Below are 21,354 nucleotides of genomic sequence, written 5' to 3'. Positions count from 1 at the left end.
CTTAGGCTATCTTGAGAATATCGTCTCTTGGTACTTGGTGTGTGTGTGTGAGTGTGTGTGTGTGTGTGTGTGTGTGTGTGTGTTAAGAGCATCTGGGGAGGCTACAGAACCCAGGGAGACAAGGAGTGAAATGTGTAAAGCCTTTTTCCTTCCTAATAATCCTTCTGACTCATGGTCTGACCCTGTTCAGGCCAAATTTCCACTTACTCCCATGTAAGGAGTGCAGGACTGGATGCCAAAAAAGCAGCACTGCTCTCATAGAAGATTTTGATCCTGTGTGAGCAGAGAAAGGTGCTGATGTAGTTCTAGGCTGTGTGCTACTTAACTTAGCCTAGTTGTAGGACTCCCTTTGCTCAGGCTGAAAAAGCCTGTGTTAACTTCTAGTCCTGTATTTTAGGTGTTGATTTTGACATTAACAGCCTTGTTTTACTACTGTGTGATGAGCTACTGTTAGAGCAAAAAAGTGGTAACCAAGCAACAGAAACATGTGTTTCCAGTTATCCAACCTCCCCAATAGTCACATGGGAAATAAGAGACAGGTTTTTGTTGCTCTACATTTCCACCTGGAAATGTATCCTTGTTTGGTAGATAACACAAACGGTTATTTTTAATTAAAAAATATATTGCCTTGTATGTAGTAAAGTTCTCCACTACGCTTCTCGTTTGATTCTAGAAATAGCAAAAGGATTCCTTTTGGTATAGTTGTGAACTATGACCTAGAAATATGCACCTTCTTGAATTCAAATAAATAATCTCTTTGTTTTTAGGTCTCGATGATGATGGTGATCTCAAAGGTAACAGACAGTATTTTTTTATCCTTAATTGCTTCTCTCCCCAATTCATTGGATTTTGTTTGTTAGGTCATTTATTGCAATTCAACAGGTGGAGATGCTACAGTGATTCAGGCCAATGGCGAGATAGCAGCAGCGGAGAACCAGAGTACACTGAGCAATGGGTATACCTGCCACGACTGCAGTATGCTTTCTGAGCGGAAGGAAGTTCTCACAGCATACTCAGCTCCTCGCATGCCATCCTCAAGAATTTATTCCAGAGATCGAAGCCAAAAACACAAGTCCGGTAAGTAATATTCCATTCGTCCTGTTGGTGTTATTGGTATCAAGAAATGGTGCATGAATAAAATGTTTCTACAAAGCTGAAGGCTTGCTTTGTTTAAACTTTACACAGCAAGATTATTTCTGTTATACTACAAGGTCTTTTGCTTTGGTTCCAAAACAACATTTTGTGTAGTCAGCGTGTAAAAAAAATAAATAACTTCACGTTGCTTTATACTTCTTTCCTCTTTTAGTTTGCGTTTTCTCTTTTAGTTTGTTCAAGGATCATCTATAATGTTTACCTCATGAAAAGTGTGTGGAGTTTACACTGGTTTAGGAGCCTAGTCCTAATGGTTGGAGAATTTATAACTTGACAAAAAGTTCCTGTGGCATGTCATGTGTGACCGGTTCTGGTGCAAAGGAAGTTCATGTATGCTATTGATCCCCTTTAGAAGAGCATGGCATTATTTTAAATAGAAAATCAAGAGACCGAAGCAGCTCCTTAGAAACACCTTCGCAGTAGAAATCCATTGCTTTCTCCGAACCTGGTAGGCTCTCTTGATGGCTAGGTTCACATTCAGCACTGATAGGTATGGCCACCTCCAATTGCAGATGTCCACTGTCAGGAAGGCCACTGATGACCTTGATCAGAAAAGCTCCATGGAACTGGCTTTCTTTGCATAAGCTGTACATACAGGCATCTGTATGAGCCAAGGTTACCTCACACCAAACTGAATTATAAAGAGAACTTGCAATCACCTTAATGGTACAGTTTAACTTAGACACAGCAGGGTTTTGTTTTTAAATACGGGCAGATTAGACGGGAAAAACATTGGCTTCACACTTCTAAGTGCACCATCTCCAGAACTACTTTTACAGCATGAATGTGTCTAACAATGTTCTGCACTTCAATGATCTCTTCTAATACCATCCATTCCTTCATTGTGGTTTCTTTGGTTGGTGTCAAACTCCATAAGAAAAGATTTAACAGGATAACGTGTTTCAGTAGTATTTGCCCCTACCTATGGGTCTCCTTTCTCCCTATTTGAATGTATCCCAAAGGGGTCAGAAGACATTTGTTGTGACTGTAATGGAAGAAGAAGCTGTGAGCCACTCATTCTTTCCATGACCTAAGTCAAACACTGAAGAAGGGAACCCATTTTGTGCATATGCTTACCTGAGCATTTTAATTACTATCTTGGCAAAGTGAAGACCAGAAACCGAAATCTCTTCCAGAAAAGCAAAAATGCAGGAAATATTGTGCCACCGATTTTAACATATGACTAGTACCTGAGGGTATGTTTTAGTCACTTGGCAGAACTAAAAAAAATATTTCTCACTTAATCTGCCTGTACTTGTGAAAGATGAAATTCCTTCTTGTCAGAGTGGTGACTCTTCACATTCAACATGTTAATTTCATACTCCTAGGTAAAGAATAAGCATCCTACACCTCGCTGGATTAGCTATGCATTTCCACTGTGTTAGTCAATAGAGAATGGAAAAAATAACGTTATACTAATGCTCTTTTAATAGGGGGCCTCCTTTTCTACACAAATAAGATTCTGCGAGCGGCCAAGTATACCGCAACATCTTTCACATCACTCATAGTGCAGCTATTTCAAATGATCTTGCTGAAGCTGGGCTATGATTGTAAAGGTACTTTTTGTTTTAAGCTTATCTTCCCTACTGTCCATCAGTATCACACACTTAAAAAAATAAATTCCCAGTGCCTTTTTCTGTCTGTACCTCTTCATCTATTTCACGCTGCAACTTTATGGTGTCATCCATAGTAATCTGGCTGGCTACTTTCTAGCATTCACTTGCCCACCTAATATCAATCCTCTCGGAAGCATCAGTTTTCAGGTATGAGGCACTGGTGTCGGTTTCTCCCTTTTCTCCCTTTTTTTCCTACCTTGAAATAGTATGGGTAGTGTGATTTTTAATGAAAGCTTAACCTTTATTATGAAACTGGATTATTTAACTTGCCTTACAGATAAAACCGCATTCTCTCAGCCATTATACCTCTGTTTTACCCCTTCTTTCTCTAGTGTTTATACTGTGCCCTTACAATGTACATGCTTGCTTTGGTCAGCTGCTTATAACAGCCATAAAAGTACAACCAACTACTGACTATAATTGGCTAGCTACTTGCATTTTTAGGAGATGCTGATTATATATATTTTACGTGAATGCCTAAAACTGTAATGTGTGGGTGTGACAACTGTGTGTTTTGAACTACATATATCATACCAGTATGTGCCTAAAGGAACTGAGATTGCCTGAAGCTTCTGTAGCAAGCACATAGTTGCGTTGGATAATATACCACTTGCAGGATTGGGCCTGGATCCAAAGAACCACACATCTAATATCCAAGAGAGCTTTGGAATTGTGTTTCACAAGAAGCAGCGCCCCCTCCCCATGCCACATGTAAACCTGTTTTGAAACTGAAGAGTATTCTCAGAAAATCGTGACATGGCATAGTGACCTTCAAATTCCAGCAGACACAGCCAGGCCTTTGGGAGGATCTTTGGTTCCTGGCATTGGCCTGTAACTGCCTTGATGACCCTTTGTCATCAAGGTGCACTTGATTTCTCTGTCACTATTCGTCACCTGTAGGAAATAGAAGCATATTAAAGCATTCTGTCTTCTTCTCCCCCCACTCCAATCTTGTGTCTTTTGGTCTCTATCAGTAAAATGAATGTATATGAAAAGTCAGAAATATAAGGTCTGATCTTCTTTTGAAGACATCTAGCAGAACAGCAAGTACAAATCATCCAAGAGAAATAGCTTTAGAAATTCAGGCTAGCACAATCCCCTGCCCCACAGAAGAAGTTTAACAGTTATCCATCCAGGTCACCTTTTTAAACATGCCTCTGAGTGCGTTTATTTATTTATTATTAAATTTATTAATCGCCATCTGGCTGGTCACCCAGCCATTCTTTCTTAGGAGGTTTCTTAGGACCTCCTTGGCTTTTTAACAAAACAGAATAATTACCTGCTGTTAACTATTTGCAAATATAGGGATACTGTCGATATACAACCCAGACAACAGTGAGACTTTAACTGTGCACACCTAGTGGGGTTTAAGGGCTAGCATATCTTCTCCATTCACCTCCCATCCCCTGGCAAAAAAAAAAAACCCAACAAACCCTACTGTCCCCTTCCCTGAGCATTGGGTGGCAGCCTGCTTTCATGAATGAGGTACCTTCCCATGCCACATTGCAATTTGCTTCTGAAAGTTGCTGTTGAAAGAAAAAAACTAAAGAAATGCATGCTGTTGGGCTCACCAAAAGAAGCCCTCTAGGTTGTATCTTCCCCACCCCTGCCTGCATGTGAAAATCTCTGTACTTTTGTTTTTCATTTTTTTTCCTGTATTGCAGCTCACTCTAATTACTGTGGAAGCATGAATGTAAAAGAATTTCTCAGGGAAGATGGCCACCTGGGCATGAATGGGGAATCCTTGTGTAAGTATGGCATGAGAATTTTGTTTTGAAAGGCTTGGGTTAGAATCCTGGATGTTACAATGCTATTCCATAGTTGGAAAAGCATTGCTTGTTGGCTATGATTCAGCATCTTGCACTCACAGGAAGCTCCAGTTGTTTGCTTCAACACCTCCTAGGTCTTTCTGTATGACCTACTGCTTTAGCCATTGCCTTTACAACTATCCTATGGGATTTAAGTCGAATTATCACCTAAAGCAAGGGTGTTGAACTTCTTTTGGTCTGAGGGCTGAATTCCATTTTGGAGAAGCTCTCGGGGGCTGCATTCCAGAGGTCGGTGGGCCCAAAGGGAAAAGGGGGCAGGATCAAAGGCAAAAAGGGGAAGGCATTTCAACCTTTTGGAATGGGGGAAAAATTGCACAAAAGCCAAGAAACCATCAAATAATCAATGGTTGGGGGAAGGGGCATGGCCCTCTGGGGAATCCCAGGGGGCTGGATTGGGATCCCAAGAGAGCTGGATTTGCCCATGAAAGTTCTGCAACCTTGACCTGAAGTAAGAATGGCTAACCTGCAGCATGGGTGCCTCAAGTGGCACAGACCACAGAGGTTTGTGGCATGGCTATATAGCCGCAGGTGGGCCCATGGGAATAGGCAGGCCTGGGCTCCTGCCCAGCAATCCTCCACTGCATTGCAGCTCTGTAGACAAGGCAAAAACATGCCAAGATGCTGGAGAGGGTAGTTGCTTATGTACTGTAGCATGCACTGTCATGGTACTTTCTCAGAACTAGATTTGTGGCACACCTGCCAAGATGCTTAGTCACCGTAGACTTAAGGGATATTTGGGCAATAACTTTCTGTGATGTATCTGGCACACTCTGTCTTGTTGCAGATTTTATTGCTGAATGTGTTATATTAATTGATTGTTACCACAACCAACAGGTGATGACTGTAAGGGGAAGAAACACCTTGAAACATACACAACAGCCCACATGCAATCCTCAAGGTCTAAAAGGGTAGCAAGGACCATTTGGCACATCTTTTCTTATGCAGGTTGACTTGCACCTTTTTGTTTCTTGTGTTTTGATTTCTTTTGCTTCATCGTCATTGCAATCTCTCCATGGTTAGACACTCCTGCTGCTTTTTTTAGCGCTTCCTTGCAAAGTAGATTAGACTGACTCAGTTGTGGAGGCCTCTTAAGGATAGTGATTCTGTCAGCCAAGGCTTGTCACCTCTTGCTACGATTTTAGATTGACCCCTATCATGAAGGAAGCTTGTTACAGATAATCCCCATTCTACATATGTTGAAGAACTGTTAGGAAAGCAGAACACAGTAGCTTATTACACCACTAAAGTTAGACTAATGTAATTGGAAAATAAGAATCTTTGGGAAGAGTGTTTCTGGTAGAACAGAAATCTATCTTCTAGCAAAAATAGATCTAAATCTACTTTATTTCAGATAAACAATGGTTATTACAGCCTTGCATTTAACAACTCACTTAGTAGCCATAGGAATCAGGAATTCCATGGAGGTAAGTGAGCAAGCAGGCTGGTGGATGAGGAATGAATCTCTCCATCCCTCTGCTACCAGTCTCCGTGGCTTCCATTCTAGCTGCGGAGGGAGTAAAGTCCCTTCCTTCACAAACCAGCCCAGAAACTGGGCAGGCTGGTGAAGGAGGGACAGAGCTGTTGCTGCCAATCCATTTGAAAGAAGGCAGTTTCTTTTTAGTAGCCTGCATTTCATTGCTGGCTGCAGAAGAGGGGGCTTCCATTTCTCTGAAGGCAGCCTGGAAATGCAGACTACTAGCCTTGCAGCAGTCTAGTAAAAGCTTGTGGAGGCTAGTAATTTTGTGGGCTTATTTACAAGGCTGAATCATTATTTGAAGTAACGTGCTTTCTAAAGGAGGCAGGTGTTACTCCATCTCAATAAAGGATACAACAGAATGTGAATGTAAGCAGATTTTTTTTAATTAAATTTATTAATCGCCCATCTGGCCAGTCACCCAGCCACTCTGGGCGATGTACAACAATAAAAACAGTTTACAGGTAGAAAGAAACTGTTGCTCCACAAGCCGTTAAAAAACGTGGTGGGTAATACAACCAGTGGAACTACTTTGGACTGGGTCTCAGCATCCTTGAACCTGGCTGTTATATTTCCTGCAGCAGAGGGAATTCTACAAATGCTAAAAGCATGTGGATGAAAGCCATGAACATACACACATACCTGCTTTGATTCAGATCCCATTCATGACCACAGCTGCTTTTCCACTTTTCAAATTGCAATAAGGACAATACAAAACCAAGTAAGAGCACAGTCCTATACATATTTTTATTTGGAAGTAAGTCCCCTTGCGTTCAAGAGGGCTTACTCTGAGGAAGTTATGTATAAGATTGCTGCCTAAATGGCCCTTACATAACTTTTAAGAGCTAATGTACCACATTATCTGTTTAGGTGTGCACCCAAACCTTTATTTAACTGAATACCTAGCAACATAGTGAAAGCTGAGATAGTGGCCAGAGCTCCCTGTCATGTCTTAGGTCGCAGCAAACCTGGGTTTGCTACCAAGTGTCATGTGAATCTGTGCGAAGGGCCAAATGTAGTTTTTGAAACAGGCATGCTTTTGGGGGGTGGGGGCAGTATTCTGTTGTTGTTTTTCAATATTTTGCCTGTTCTAAAGACCTAGTCAGATATTCCCTGAATCTGATAGGAAAGGGAGGAAGCACCTGGTCCGCACATGCCCAGGCCTGCCCTAGTCCTGAGTCAAATGTAATGTCAGCTTTAGGACAGATGGCATGTTCAGGGAGATGACAAGTATATTCTACGGGATGAAATGTTACTTTACATCCAGGGGAAGGTACGGTGCCGGCGGGGTGAGTGCCAGGCTCAGTAGCCCTCTCATAGTTCAGGAAGTCATATCTGAATGGGCTACAAACTTTTAGCTCTACTTTCGATTACTTAATTTTCGCATTCCTCCATTGCAGTAGTTTTGTCCATTTAGGACTTTTGTACTAAAATATTTCTCTCTAACTTCTTTCTGTCAACTCGATATCAGAAACAAACTTGCTTGTCTTTAATGACTATATAGAAATTGTAATAGAATTATTATTACTTTGTTATGCTGTTTAGGACTAGTACTCTTTCAGTGAAATAGTATTTTGTATTTTTAAGAAACATATTAGTAAATCAATGGAAAATAGAGCCTGCTAGAACTATCAGAGAGTATGTTTGTTTATAATGTTACCTCCCATTATTTTATGCTACAATGCTAATGCATTATTTTGCACATGGATTTCAAGTCAGCGTGTGGAAAATAATACTGTAGGTTTTAATTGAAAATGGTTTGCATTTTCTGTGTTCATATTCATCTGTGTTGTACTAGGTTACTTCTTGCTACATATGTTGCAAAGAATGGGAACAGCAGGATGGTTTGTGTCCAGGAAGGTTGTGTCACTCCTTTGGCTGGCTGTTGTGTCTCCAGGTTACTATTATTTTTGTGTGTGCGTTTATGCCTTTTGCATGAGTATTCTGCCTTTCGGATTGTACCGGCATCTTATAATAGAGGGATCCGCTGATTAATCTGAACTTGTGGTCCTTAGGGCTGCTTCAAACACTACACATTTCCTGCACAGAAAGAACATACTGTTAAGCTCAAAGAGGCTGACTTGGACTATCAGCACAGCAGGTCAAGAGTGCAGTTTGGAGAGAGATAGCAGCTTCTTCAGGCCAAAAGGCAGAAACGGCAGGACAGAACCTCTTATCTAGAGAGTCAGGTGATCAGGAGTACCCAACCACCTTCAACTTCCTCCTATATAAACCCAGGTTCTAGTGCTGCTATAAAAAAGAGGTCACTTAGCTGCTCATTACCTTCAGTCTCTCTGTCTGGCCTCCACAGCAGCCGAAGCATCCTGCCTATCTGCTGGCTGTTTCTGCATACTCTGTTAATTTCCATTGCCCTACCCAGCCCTGCTTTCCTTTATCCTGAGTGCCCAAACCTTCTGTTTCGAGAAGAGAGCATGGAAGTTGTGTGCGGACAGGTGTAGTTTTCACACTTGTGCCTGCATGCATTTAAATGTAGGAAATGCAATTTGTTTCAAGCAGCCTTTTGGTTTTTCTGTCATTGCTCAATGCTAAAATCTGTGGTGCGTTTGTGTTCATATTTTTAGTGATTCAGCATACTTTGACATGTCACCTTCCAATATTGTGGGGCAAAATTGGCTAGTGGCGAAAGCAAATGACTGCTTTTGGAGATTGGGAGGGCTGACTCTCTGTAATTCTATGTAAGCGTGGGCATCTTAATTTTACTCCCCTAGGGTTTTCCTTGACTGAGTAATACTGTAAATGCAACTCGAACGTGCAAGATTCACTGTTAGACTTGACTTGCTGCTTTACTAAACTCCTAGCTGCATGACTTCGTGTGTTTATGTGTGCCATTCCAGGTCACTAATATAAAATGTAATGTGAAGGTGCTATGAACTGATTTGTTTTTTTAAGCTGCATGTGTATGATCACTTGCCGATATCCACTCACTCCAAAAATCAATGTTCTACAATATCTTTTCTGCAACGCTCTTCTGTGCTTCAGCTTGGTCTCCTCCTAAGCCAGTGGTGTTCAAATGGTATTCCAGGGAAGCTTGGATTTCATTGACAAAAAGATCAGTAATGGTGGACAAACGTTCCCAAGAGGCCCCTTGCCCACCATTATAGATCATCCCTTGCAGTGTGCAGCTGCAGAGGAGTGTTGGCTGTGTCCTAGAGCACATCACAGCTCACACAGGACAGCAGTGAGGCTCAGCAGGCCTAGACAGTGCCTGTGTGGACTGAGTATGTCCTAGAATATGCCCCAGAATCCTCTGCAATGCACAGGGGTTCCTAGTAGACATGTTGATATTAATAAGTTTCCCTGCTGGCTGTAAAGTTTGAAAACTGCTATCCTGAGTGATTCTGCTATATTCCCAATTCATCCAGCTTGTCTGTTCTCATCTAGGGAAGGCAGCTGCAGGAGTGTTCTGGTGGCTTGGAACTGGATGGTATCAACTTGTTACCCTGATTTCTTTGCTGAATGTGTTTCTTCTTACAAGGTTTGTATGCATTTCATATAGAATTTGATCCCATGTGTTTAAAAAAACATGTTTATAGATCAGGTTTATTATAGATCCATTGAGCTGGTTTGGATGTGTCCGTTTAGCATAATGGGATGAGCTGCAGCCAGCCCCCCTTCCCTGCACTGCTCCTTTGGCACAGCGATGAGAAGGAGACTAGGGGCAGAATCCAGTGGGGCACTTATGCCCCTACCAATTCTCTTGCCCCCCCAATTCCCATCTGCAAGTGGTGCCCGCCGCTTGCGGAACGAGGATTTAGCACTTCCAGGGGCAACCATAAATGAGCAAAAACACTTCTTTCTGGAATGGAGCAGGCCAGCGGAGCTCACATAAAGGAGCTCTGTCAACCTGTCCTGATCAAGAAACGAGTGTTTCCACTTGTTTGGGGGTTCCTCTGGGAAGCGCTAAATCTTTGTTGTGTGAGCAGTGGGTCCCGCTTGCGCAATGGAATCAGCGGGACCCACTGCTTGTGCAACAGAATCTGCGGGGCACAATAGAATCAGCAGGGGCATAAGTGCCCCATTGGATTCTGTCCTTGAAACATTTGCTTCCATTTTTTATTAACTACAGCTTACCATTTTGTCCAAAGCTGACAATCTGTGATTAATCACTGCCTTGTTGTGGCGAAGGGGCTTGCGTAACTCAGTGAAGCCATAAGCTATGCCGTGCAGGGCCACCCAAGATGGACAGGTCATGGCAGAGAGTTCTGACAAAATGTGGTCCACTGGAGAAGGAAATGGCAACCCACTCCAGTATTCTTGCCAAGAAAACCCCATGGAACGTATCACAAGGCTAAAAGATATGACGCCGGAAGATGAGCCCCTCAGGTCGGAAGGTGTCCAATATACTACTGGGGAAGAGCAGAGGGTATTTCCAAGTAGCGCCAGAAAGAGTGAAGCGGCTGGGCCAAAGCCGAAAGGACACTCAGCTGTGGATGTGTCTGGTGGTGAAAAGAAAATCCGATGCTGTAAAGAACAATATTGTTTAGGAACCTGGAATGTCAGATCAATGAATCAAGGTAAGCTGGAGGTGGTCAAACATGAGATGGCAAGATTGAACATCGACATCTTGGGAATCAATGAACTAAAATGGACAGGCATGGGCGAATTTTATTTAGGTGACCATCATATCTACTACTGTGGGCAAGAATCCCTTAGAAGAAATGAAGTAGCACTCATAGTCAACAAAAGGGTGGGAAAAGCAGTACTGGGGTACAATCTTAAAAATGATAGAATGATCTCAGTACGAATCCAAGGCAAACCATTCAACATCACAGTAATTCAAGTCTATGACCCAGCCACTGAGGCCGAAGAAGCTGAGGTTGATCGGTTCTATGAAGACCTCCAACACCTTCTAGAACTAACACCAAAAAAAGATGTCCTCTTCATCATAGGGGACTGGAATGCTAAAGTAGGAAGTCAAGAAATCACCGGGATAACAGGCAGGCATGGCCTTGGTGTACAAAATGAAGCAGGACAAAAGCTAATAGTTTTGCCAAGAGAACACGCTGATCATAGCAAACACTCTTTTCCAACAGCACAAGAGATGACTCTACACATGGACATCACCAGATGGCCAATATCGAAATCAGATTGATTATGTCCTTTGCAGCCAAAGATGGAGAAGCTCCATACAGTCAGTAAAAACAAGACCTGGAGCTGACTGTGGCTCAGATCATGAGCTGCTTCTTGCAAAATTTCGGCTTAAATTGAAGAACGTAGGAAAAACCACTAAACCATTCAGGTATGACCTAAATCATATCCCTTATGAATATACAGTGGAGGTGAGGAATAGATTTCAGGGATTAGACTTGATAGACAGAGTGCCTGAGGAACTATGGACGGAGAACCGTAACATTGTTCAGGAGGCAGCAATGAAATCCGTCCCAAAGAAAAAGAAATGCAAGAAAGCAAAGTGGCTGTCTGATGAGGCTTTACAAGTAGCTAAGGAAAGAAGGGAAGCGAAAAGCAAGGGAGAAAGGGGAAGATATATCCAACTGAATGCAGAGTTCCAGAGAATAGCAAGGAGAGACAAGAAGGCCTTCTTAAATGAACAATGCAAGGAAATCGAGGAAAACAACAGAATGGGAAAGACTAGAGATCTCTTCAAGAAAATTGGAGATCTCAAGGGAACGTTTTGTGCAAAGACGGGCATGATAAAGGACAAAGAAGGCAGGGACCTCACAGAAGCAGATGAGATTAAGAAGAGGTGGAAAGAATACACAGAAGAACTATACAGGAAAGATCTTAATGTCCTTGATAGCCATGATAGTAATGTCCTTGATAGCCATGATAGTGCGGTCACTGAACTTGAGCCGGATATCCTCGAGAGTGAAGTCAAGTGGGCCTTAGGAAGCATTAGTAACAACAAAGCTAGCGGAGATGACAGTCTTTCAGCTGAGCTATTTAAAATCCTAAAAGATGATGCTGTTAAAGTGCTGCATTCAATATGCCAACAAATTTGGAACACTCAACAATGGCCGCAAGACTGGAAAAGGTCAGTTTACATTCCAATTCCAAAGAAGGGCAACGCCAAAGAGTGTTCAAACTACCGCACAATTGCGTTCATTTCACATGCCAGCAAGGTGATGCTCAAAATCCTACAAGCTAGGCTTCAGCAGTATGCGAACCGAGAACTACCGGAAGTACAAGCTGGGTTTCGAAGAGGTGGAGGAACTAGAGATCAAATCGCCAACATTCGCTGCATCATGGAGAAAGCAAGAGAATTCCAGAAAAACGTCTATTTCTCCTTCATTGACTACGCTAAAGCCTTTGATGGTGTGGATCACAACAAACTGTGGCAAATTCTTAAAGTGATGGGAGTACCAGACCACCTTACCTGTCTCCTGAGAAACCTGTACGAGGGTCAAGAAGCAACAGTCAGAACCAGACATGGAACAACCGAGTGGTTCCAAATTGGGAAAGGAGTACGACAAGGCTGCATATTGTCACCCTGCTTATTTAACTTATATGCAGAGTACATCATGAGAAATGCCGGGTTGGATGAATCAGAGGTCGGAATTAAGATTGCTGGGAGAATTATCAACAACCTCCGATATGCAGACGATACCACCCTAATGGCAGAAAGCGAAGAGGATCTCAAGAGCCTCTTGTTGAGGGTGAAAGAGGAGAGTGCAAAAGCTGGTTTGAAACTCAACATTCAAAAAACGAAGATCATGGCATCTGGCCCCATCACTTCCTGGCATATAGAAGAGGAAGAAACGGAAGCAGTGACAGATTTTACTTTCTTGGGCTCCAAGATCACCGCAGACGGTGACTGTAGCCATGAAATTAAAAGACGCTTGCTCCTTGGGAGGAAAGCTATGGCCAACCTAGACAGCATAGTAAGAAGCAGAGACATCACCTTGCCAACAAAGATCCGTCTAATCAAAGCTATGGTTTTCCCAGTAGTAATGTATGGCTGTGAGAGCTGGACTATAAGGAAGGCTGAGCGCCGAAGAACTGATGCTTTCGAACTGTGGTGCTGGAGAAGACTCTTACGAGTCCCCTGGACTGCAAGGAGGTCAAATCAGTCCATCCTAAAGGAAATCAACCCTGAGTGCTCATTGGAAGGACAGATACTGAAGCTGAAGCTGAAATATTTTGGCCACCTAATGCGAAGAGAAAACTCTCTGGAAAAGACCCTGATGCTGGGAAAGACTGAAGGCAAAAGGAGAAGGGGACGACAGAGGATGAGATGGCTAGATAGCATCACCGATGCAATGAATATGAACTTGAGCACGCTCCGGGAGAGTGCGCAGGACAGGAAGGCCTGGCGTGCTATGGTCCATGGGGTCACGAAGAGTCGGACACGACTGAACAACAACAATGGTTTGAAACAAGCCAATTTCAAACCATAGTTTAAGAAGCTGGATTCTTTCAACAAACTAAAATTAAGAATTAACCACAGGGTAGTGCAAAACTGCAGCTTAATTTTTTTTTTAAAAAGGATGTGAAAGTTTCCCATCCCTTCCTCAATTTTATGCTGGAGGAGGGAGCATGTGAGCCTGAGCCTTGCTGTGGCTCGTTACTATCATGATAAACCATGACATCAAAATCAAGGAGTCCAAACCAAGTAAGGTCACTTTTAACAGTTTGTAAATGGAAAGTTTTTAATCTGAAGCTACTCCACTTGCCGAGCTTGCTTGAGAATTATAGATATTTATATGACTTAGTCAGATTGCAAACCAGTGATGTAATGCAGGAAAATGCTGAATCAGAAAATCTTCTGCTGCCCTAAATGGATTGCAATCCTATTTATTTATTTAGAGCATTTTTGGACCGCCCGTCCGCTCAGTGAGCTCTTGAGGCGACATACAGATGTAAAGCTTTATGTATTTTATTCTTTTTAACTTTTTGTATCAAAAAATGAGGAGTTAATAGTAAAATCTGAGAGCAGCATTAACTATTAATAGCTCAGTATCACTTGTGTGTTCACCAGCCATCTAAAGGGCAATAAAGAGGAGACTAGCCTAACCTCCCTGTGGAGGGAGTTCCACAGTTGGAATGCTGCCATGCAACAGGCCCTGTTTTGAGTACCTACCAACCTCACCTCTCTAGTTGGTGGAACATGTAACAGGGCCTTGCATGATCAGTGCAAATTTTGGGCAGGCTCGTAAGGGAGGAGGCAGCCTTTCAGATACCCTGGCTCTAAGCCATGTTGAGCTTTATAGGGGGGAAAAACCCAGCACCTTGAATTGGGCATGGAAACAAACTGGTAGCAGAGCAGTAATGTGATATACTGTGTAAAACACATGCCAGTTAACAATCTGGCTGCCGCATTTTGTACTAGCAATTTCTGGATGCTTCAAGGATGGCCCCCCATGGAGAGCTTTAACAGTCATTTAAACATTAGCATATTCAACATATTTAGTAGATGAAACTAAGAAAGTATGCCATGTTAATTTTATGTGGTGTATAAATAGCCCAAAGTATGTGGTTAAGAGGAAACATCAATAAAGCACAATGTGGTTTAAATGCTGTATTCAGACACCTTCAACGCTTTACTTGGAAACCCTATTTACTGCAACACTTGTAAATACTTTAAGGCATGACAACACAATAGTGCACACTTCCTTGCATTATTTAGATCTTAGGGGGGGCGAGGGGTGGGAATTTACTTCGCAAGGTTGTTAATGGAGATAAAATGGAGAGGTGCGGGCAAGGGAAGAACCGTGTATGCTGCCTTGAGCTCCTTGGAGGAAAGCAGGATATAAATGTAAATAAAATTAACATGATCAGGCAACTAATTGCAATGACAAATGTGTTTACAGTGACATTCCTGCATCTGTTTTCCAGATGCCTTCCAAAGATGTTCAGGTTATTGTTGTTTCTCCTCCCACTATTGCTGTTGCTAGGTGAGTGGACACGTATCAGCGGTGTGAATCTGAAAGCTTGCCAGCATAAGTTACCTATTAATAGCTGTGTGTGTATTCAGCATACACAATTTGTGGCCCACCCAACTCAAATGCAAACCACCAGACATATATGGCAGTTCATCCGGGGGCTAGATCAGTTTCTTCTCACTGCTTGCCCAGAACAGCAAAAGTGTGTGTGTGTGTGTGTAGAGCACCCGGTGGGCCACAGTGCATGAGTTTTGGGTTTAAGATGCAGGTAGAACTGTTTGAAATAAACAAAACCAAAAAAAAAACCCTATCCAAATTATAGGCCAAGTCATGTTATTAGAATAAATGTTTTGCAAATACATCCAAATATGTTTTGCATAATTTGGCTTACCTTTGTTGCTCAAAAGCCTAGCATATTTTTCCAAGGAGTGTGGCTTGGGAGTGATGGGTGTTAACAGCAAAAAGATGAGCACTAAATGGCCAATGGAGAAATTTCTGAAGGGTAGCAAACAGTCTCTTAACAAATTCCAGAAGGATGGCAAAAGCCAACAGACTCTTTTGGCACTTGAAATGCTAGAACATGTATTGTCTCATACACTTCTGTGGACTAGACTAGAGGCCACTTCATCAGGGAAGTGATCTAGATAGTTCGTAGGTATGTATTGGGGCACGGGTAGAGATAGTTAAGTTAAAAGATAGTGTTGAACGTTAAAAAAAAAAAAAGCCATAAGAGATGGCAGTAATTCTATGCAAAGCACAGATCAATTCAAGATACAATCAAAGTAAGTGTGAGTCAGTCTCACTATAGCCAGAAAGCAGGTGTGATTCACTCCCACTATAACCAGAAGGTAAAGAGTGTGCCCACCCAGCAGCTTCCAGTGCTGAATCAGTGTAGCACCAAAAAGAAGCTTGTATAGTACCTATGGAAAAAGTAGGTAACTGTTAGTGTTAGAGGGTTGAATGAGAATTTATTAGTAGTGGAAGTGGTAGAAATGGTTAATTTGTGGGAGGGGACGGACCCTGGGATGCATTAGGAACATAGGAAGCTGCCTTTATACCAACTCGGTCCGCTGGTCCATCTGACTCAGTACTATCAGCACGAACTGGCAGGGGTTCACCGGGGTTTCAGACAGGTCATTCCCAGCCCTTATCCCAGCTCTGGAGATGCCAGAGGTTGAACCTGGGACCATTTGTGTACAAAGCTTGTGATTTGCCACTGAGCTACAACCCTTCCCCCATTGATCTTGGGTGTCCACAATTTCATGTCTACATTATGAAAGGATACAGTTTGTGACAACAGACCGCGGTGGCTTAGTGGTTAAGACGCCGAACTGCAGACTGGAAGGTCGGCAGGTCAGCAGTTCGAGACCCGAGTGCTGCGTGACGGAGTGAGCTCCCGTCTTCAGTCCCAGCTTCTGCCAACCTAGCAGTTCGAAAGCAAGAAATTGCAAGTAGATAAATAGGTACCGCCTCGGCGGGAAAGGTAACAGCGTTCCGTGCACCTCGGTGTTCAGTCATGCTGGCCACATGACCACGGAAGCGTCTTTGGACAGCGCTGGCTCTTCAGCTTAGGAACGGGGATGAGCACCGCACCCTAGAGTTGGACATGACTGGTTGGGGACACCTTTACCTTTACCTTTTTTTTTACAGTTTGTGATAATGATTAATAGTTTATTAAAGCCAGTTTATTTCGTTGAACTTAATTATTTAAAGTCATGAAATCTGAGTTCTTTTTAGCAGCATCTTTTCCCCCCTTTCAATCTTACTGCTTCAGGTTTATGGCACTGGGGTCCTGAAGGTTTCCTTTCATTATTGCCAGCTTTGAATTGGACAAGCTTACATAGAACGCACAGGTGGGAAGACTCTGCAAAGATCATTGAGCCTCAGCCTGATTTGTCTTCTGCTCTTCAGCATCCAGATGTAAGCTATTTGGTACATGTCTTAAAGCTTTTATTTCACAGAGACATGAAGGCCAGCAGGCTAGGGCAGACGGCAATAATTCATCTCTGCCCCAAGGAGCTTACAATGTCTCTAACATCTGTAGTCCATAGAAGCTGGTGTGATTCAATCAGGGAACATCATATATCACACAAGCTTTTAATGCCCACATTCTCAAATTCTGCCCTAATACTAATAATTCCTTAGGAAAATTAGCACTAGATTATATAAATGTTATGCCCATTTTTAAAAAAAAAATTATTTCACATTTTTAATAGGAACTGAAGTTGAGAGAAAATGTGAATTGTTAGGATTTTAATATGGAAGTAAAACATATGATTTGAAAATTACTTGTTGCACAGATCTTACTTGGAATAAGTGTCAGAAATCAGGATTATGTATTTGCATATTTTGTAGGCAAGTTCTCTATTTACATGCTTTTGGACTTTGTGCATTTTGTAGAATGTGGAATGTTTAAAAATATTTGTTTATAAATTGCACGACATAGCAACTGCAATGAGCCAAGAGAGGGCTAAATGATGGACATTAGTGTTGTCTGTTCTGGGAAAAGGCAGCTGCAAGTGTGGGGCATTTAGTTTTTATAAGGGGACCCAGCTGTATATCATGAATACTGGAGTCTTTCTCAGATAAGGGCCCAGTTTGATGTCAGTGGTTATAGTTATTCATTCCATCAGATATAGCTGGTTAATGCCAAGGCTAATCATTTATCCAGTTTGGACAAACTATAGTTAACATTGAAGTAAGGGAGGGAATTGGAGTGTGTATGAGGAGGAGGGAACACATGAGCCTGAGGCATGTTTCCAGTGACCAAACCATGCTTTGGCCATGATGTCTAAACTTGTCCACCGTCTGTCGTCCTAACCATCTCTACAACCTTTTTTTAAAATATGAAAGCTGGGAATCCCTGGATCCCACCTCAGTAAGCAGATTCCATTCAGATGTGCTGGAAACTATCAGTTTTGACATTGACTAGCTACACCTGGTGGATTAAATTGCTTGACTAAGGAATGAGCTCTGGACTCTACCACCCCACTTTGACCTGGTTTGCACGTAACGCTAACCCATGATTTATTTAACCCATGGTTTGTTGCCCTACCCAACAAACAATGGTTTGTTTGACAAATGATGGAACAAACAGGTTTGTTTTCTCAATCTCTGGGTTGTTTGTTTCCCTCGTCCTTTGCCTGCTCCCTCCTTGTATCCAAAATGCCTTTGCAACCTATAATATTGGTGTGTAGAGCAGCTGTTGTGTTTTTTTAATGCTCTTGCCCGCCACCTCTATAGCTTGGCAAAACAACCTATGAACAACCCTTGGTTCTGGGTTCGTATGTAAGGAACTCAACAACAAACCATGGGTTCTCTTTCTGGGTTGTTGTTGGTTAAGAAACCATGGTTCCCAAATCACGACAATCCAGAATTCAACAGCTCATACCATGGATTAGAGTTATGTGTGAACCCTGCCTTTGTGTGTGCACTATTAGCTTGGCTATTGGATTTTATGGTGACACATTCATAATCTTATGAATGATGGGAATAAATCCTAGTATCTAGAATGACCTCCCAAGAGAGGTACTGGCCAGCCCTATCACTTTCTGCTTTTAAGTGGACTGTGAAGATTATTTTATTTCAGTAGGCCTCTTCTGAACTGTGTTATTAATCAGGATTAGCTACTGCTACTACTGTCTGAATCTGCTGTTCTAGTCTATTTTAAGGTTTTAGCGTTTGTTTTAAAGTTGTATTATAGTTTGTTGTGATTGTGGTGTGATTTTATTATAAGCCAGCTTGAATGATTTTATTAGAAAGGTGGGGTAGAAATAAATACCCTTTTAAAAAATTTTAGGGAAGCATGAAGTTCTTTGACGCAGGTCATATGCGTGAGCTGGAAAAGCAAATGGCTTTCATGACTGAGAGATGGCATCACCGGGATGAAGAATATACCAAAATGCTACTTCTGCTGCAAAACTTTCAAGATCAAGTTACCCAGATGAATGACAAAAGTGAAATGCTGATACTCATAAAAAACGTAGTAGGCCAGCATCTTAAAGAGATGAAAGCTGATGAAACGGCACACCCAGTGGTAATTTGCTTAGAACTGTTTCTTACATCTTAGGAATCGTAATGTAATAGTTATAGACTTGTCATTAAAATACTCAATAATACTTTTGTTTTAGCAGGTTGTTCAGGAAATAATTGACATGGGAAATTGGAATTTGTGCGGGTTGAGTATAAGCATCTTCAGTTTGCACTGGAAGATAATAGTCTAGCAAATTATATTGTAGGTATTCTCACTGGAAGCACTCCATTATCATTCCATTAGATCAAAGACATAGCTTTAAACTGAAAATGTTAGCATTACATGCGTGTGTACGTACAAAACCAATATGCAGTATGTTCAGGACAAATTATTATAATCAGCTTAGAGTTTGGGCTGCTGCATTTTTAAGCCAGGATGCAAAGAACAGTACTTCTTCTGTGTGTCATACGGGGGTTGGACTTGTGCCTCTTGACAACAGCTCCCCACCCCACCATGCCATTGTAAGGAGTTTCAAAACCAGTTTATGGTATGGCACAGGGAAGGGAGGATGGATGTGTTTGCTGTCAAAAGTGTGGGTTCCAGATTCAGAGGGCAATGAACAAGCCCCTGGCCATGCCTTAAAGGAGGACTTTCAGTTTCAGCCAATATCTGTAAATCTGCCAGATTGACACAGATGAATTCTGTTTTTAAAAAGGGAACTTTACAGGAATTGATTTTGAAATGATACCATTTTAATATTTTCCCCATTGATGGTAGTATTAAATAGCTCACCTAGTCATTCTTCTTAAGTATGGCTTTAGTATGGACAGATTATTTTGGGTTGCATGTTTAAAATCTACACAGTAATTAAATAATGGAGAAATCTCAAGAGATTCTTGTTTACAGTCTTATGGTAAATAATGCCTTTTTTAAAAAAATGGTTCTGTTTTGTCTTTAAAGCCTGACTATTTGGCCTTGCATCAGGATCATGAATGGCGCATTGTGGCTTTAGAAGATCTCCTTGCAAAATTCTCTGAAAAATCTGAGGTAATGATAGACTTAGTTTTAATTACCTCAGTAATGAAGGCTGTAATTCTAAGCACACTTGATTAGAAGTCCCAGTAAAATCCATGGGGCACTTCCAAGCAAATATGCTTAGGACAGGAGTGTAAGAAGAAAAATAGAGATCTGTCCATCTCTTACAGCTTTTCAAACTATTTTGCAGAATGCCCCAGGCCCCCTTGGGGTTTCTCAGTGAGAAAATCTGTAATGATAGACAAGCTTCTTTGAAATATAGTTTCCTTGTCACCTCCTATCTTCCCCTGTAATGTACACCCACAAGGAGTGTGTTTTGGTGTGTTGTAGGGCTTGAATTTCGTTCATGTGGAATGATGGAGGCCCAAAAGTCCTGGCTGGTGCTCTGTGTTGCACCTTCAGAACAGGACGTGGAATCCTCCGCAATGTGCAGGTGTCCCATGGCAGAAGCGTACGAGTTCCTCAGAAGACAATTTTATGTTGAAAGGTTTTTCTAAAACCCCCAAGACTGATGGCCACAAAGACAGAAAGTGATGGTGTAACGGCCACAGTGCTGGGCTTGGATATGGGAAACGTAGGCTCAAATCCTTGCTTGGCTATGAATCTCACTGGGTGGCCTTGTGCAAATTATAACCACTCAACCTAACCTAACTTCATCGGGTGGTTGTGAGGATAAAATGCTTCTCTGAGCCACTTATAAGGATACAAAAATGTGCCAAATGTATAGAGTTATTAGGAGTGTCAGAATTCTTACATTTGGGAGGCAGAGCTGTTTTTTTCAGCACTAAAAACAATGTTTTAAAATGTGGTGCACCTCTTTAAAACAGTATTAAATTAAACAATTCTTGAAAGCCCTACAAATTCAGAAATGTGCTGGGATTAATGCAAGAGAATGGGTTTGATTAATCATGATTTATTGTGGATAAGCCTCAGACAAAAAGAGGGAAGATTTTTTCACTTACATAGGCCCTAGTGCAAATAAGATTAGAAACCTCAAGTTTCAGTCATGTGATCAAGAGTCTTATGTGGCACTCCATGTGTTCAGGTATGGTATTGCTTATCCTCTGAAATAAGGACTGTGCATTTCTTTCTTGTGATTTATCCCCTTCCCTCATAGCTATATGTTGAGTTATGAGAGTTGGATTACAATAACAACCACCTTAGAGTAGCTTAAGACAGATTTAAGACATGCAATGCCCTGTTGGAATCCAGTGCTGCTCTCCCCACAAGTACTGTGAGAACATCTAAGATCCAAGCAGGAAAATATATATTTCTGATTAGGTGAGGTGGGGGTCGGGAATGCATGTGGTTTAACAATAATTCTGTAATTTTTTTCAGGGCATCCAAAAGGAACTTGAGCTAACCAAAGCAAAAATAGTGAGGTATGGCTACAGCTAGTATTTTGAAGTGTGAA

At 41.9% G+C, this 21,354-nt stretch overlaps 1 protein-coding gene across 18 annotated transcripts in view; it reads left to right on the top strand.

The window, feature by feature from the left end:
* SUN1 (Sad1 and UNC84 domain containing 1) overlaps positions 1–21,354 on the top strand; it is a 69,995-nt gene that overhangs the window by 37,275 nt on the left and 11,366 nt on the right. For 10 of the 18 annotated variants that reach the window (XM_084818366.1, XM_084818362.1, XM_084818361.1 and 7 more), the window contains 12 exons: positions 768–794; positions 883–1,077; positions 2,586–2,708; positions 4,433–4,516; positions 5,432–5,542; positions 7,870–7,968; positions 9,474–9,567; positions 14,886–14,944; positions 16,707–16,852; positions 18,732–18,968; positions 19,866–19,952; positions 21,279–21,322. In XM_084818366.1, the coding sequence (XP_084674492.1) occupies positions 768–794; positions 883–1,077; positions 2,586–2,708; positions 4,433–4,516; positions 5,432–5,542; positions 7,870–7,968; positions 9,474–9,567; positions 14,886–14,944; positions 16,707–16,852; positions 18,732–18,968; positions 19,866–19,952; positions 21,279–21,322 (1,306 nt within the window). Of the gene's footprint in view, positions 1–767; positions 795–860; positions 1,078–2,585; positions 2,709–4,432; positions 4,517–5,431; positions 5,543–7,869; positions 7,969–9,473; positions 9,568–14,885; positions 14,945–16,706; positions 16,853–18,731; positions 18,969–19,865; positions 19,953–21,278; positions 21,323–21,354 lie in introns of all 18 variants that reach the window. The other 8 variants (XM_084818369.1, XM_084818365.1, XM_084818364.1 and 5 more) reach the window with 4 other exon arrangements.

This window comes from Heloderma suspectum, chromosome 12, assembly GCF_057233095.1.
Source record: "Heloderma suspectum isolate Gila_16-S chromosome 12, 16-S_ref, whole genome shotgun sequence".
Lineage (NCBI taxonomy): Eukaryota > Metazoa > Chordata > Lepidosauria > Squamata > Helodermatidae > Heloderma > Heloderma suspectum.
The sequence above is the reverse complement of the archived record's forward strand: the minus strand, read 5'-3'. Positions and strand labels throughout refer to the sequence as shown.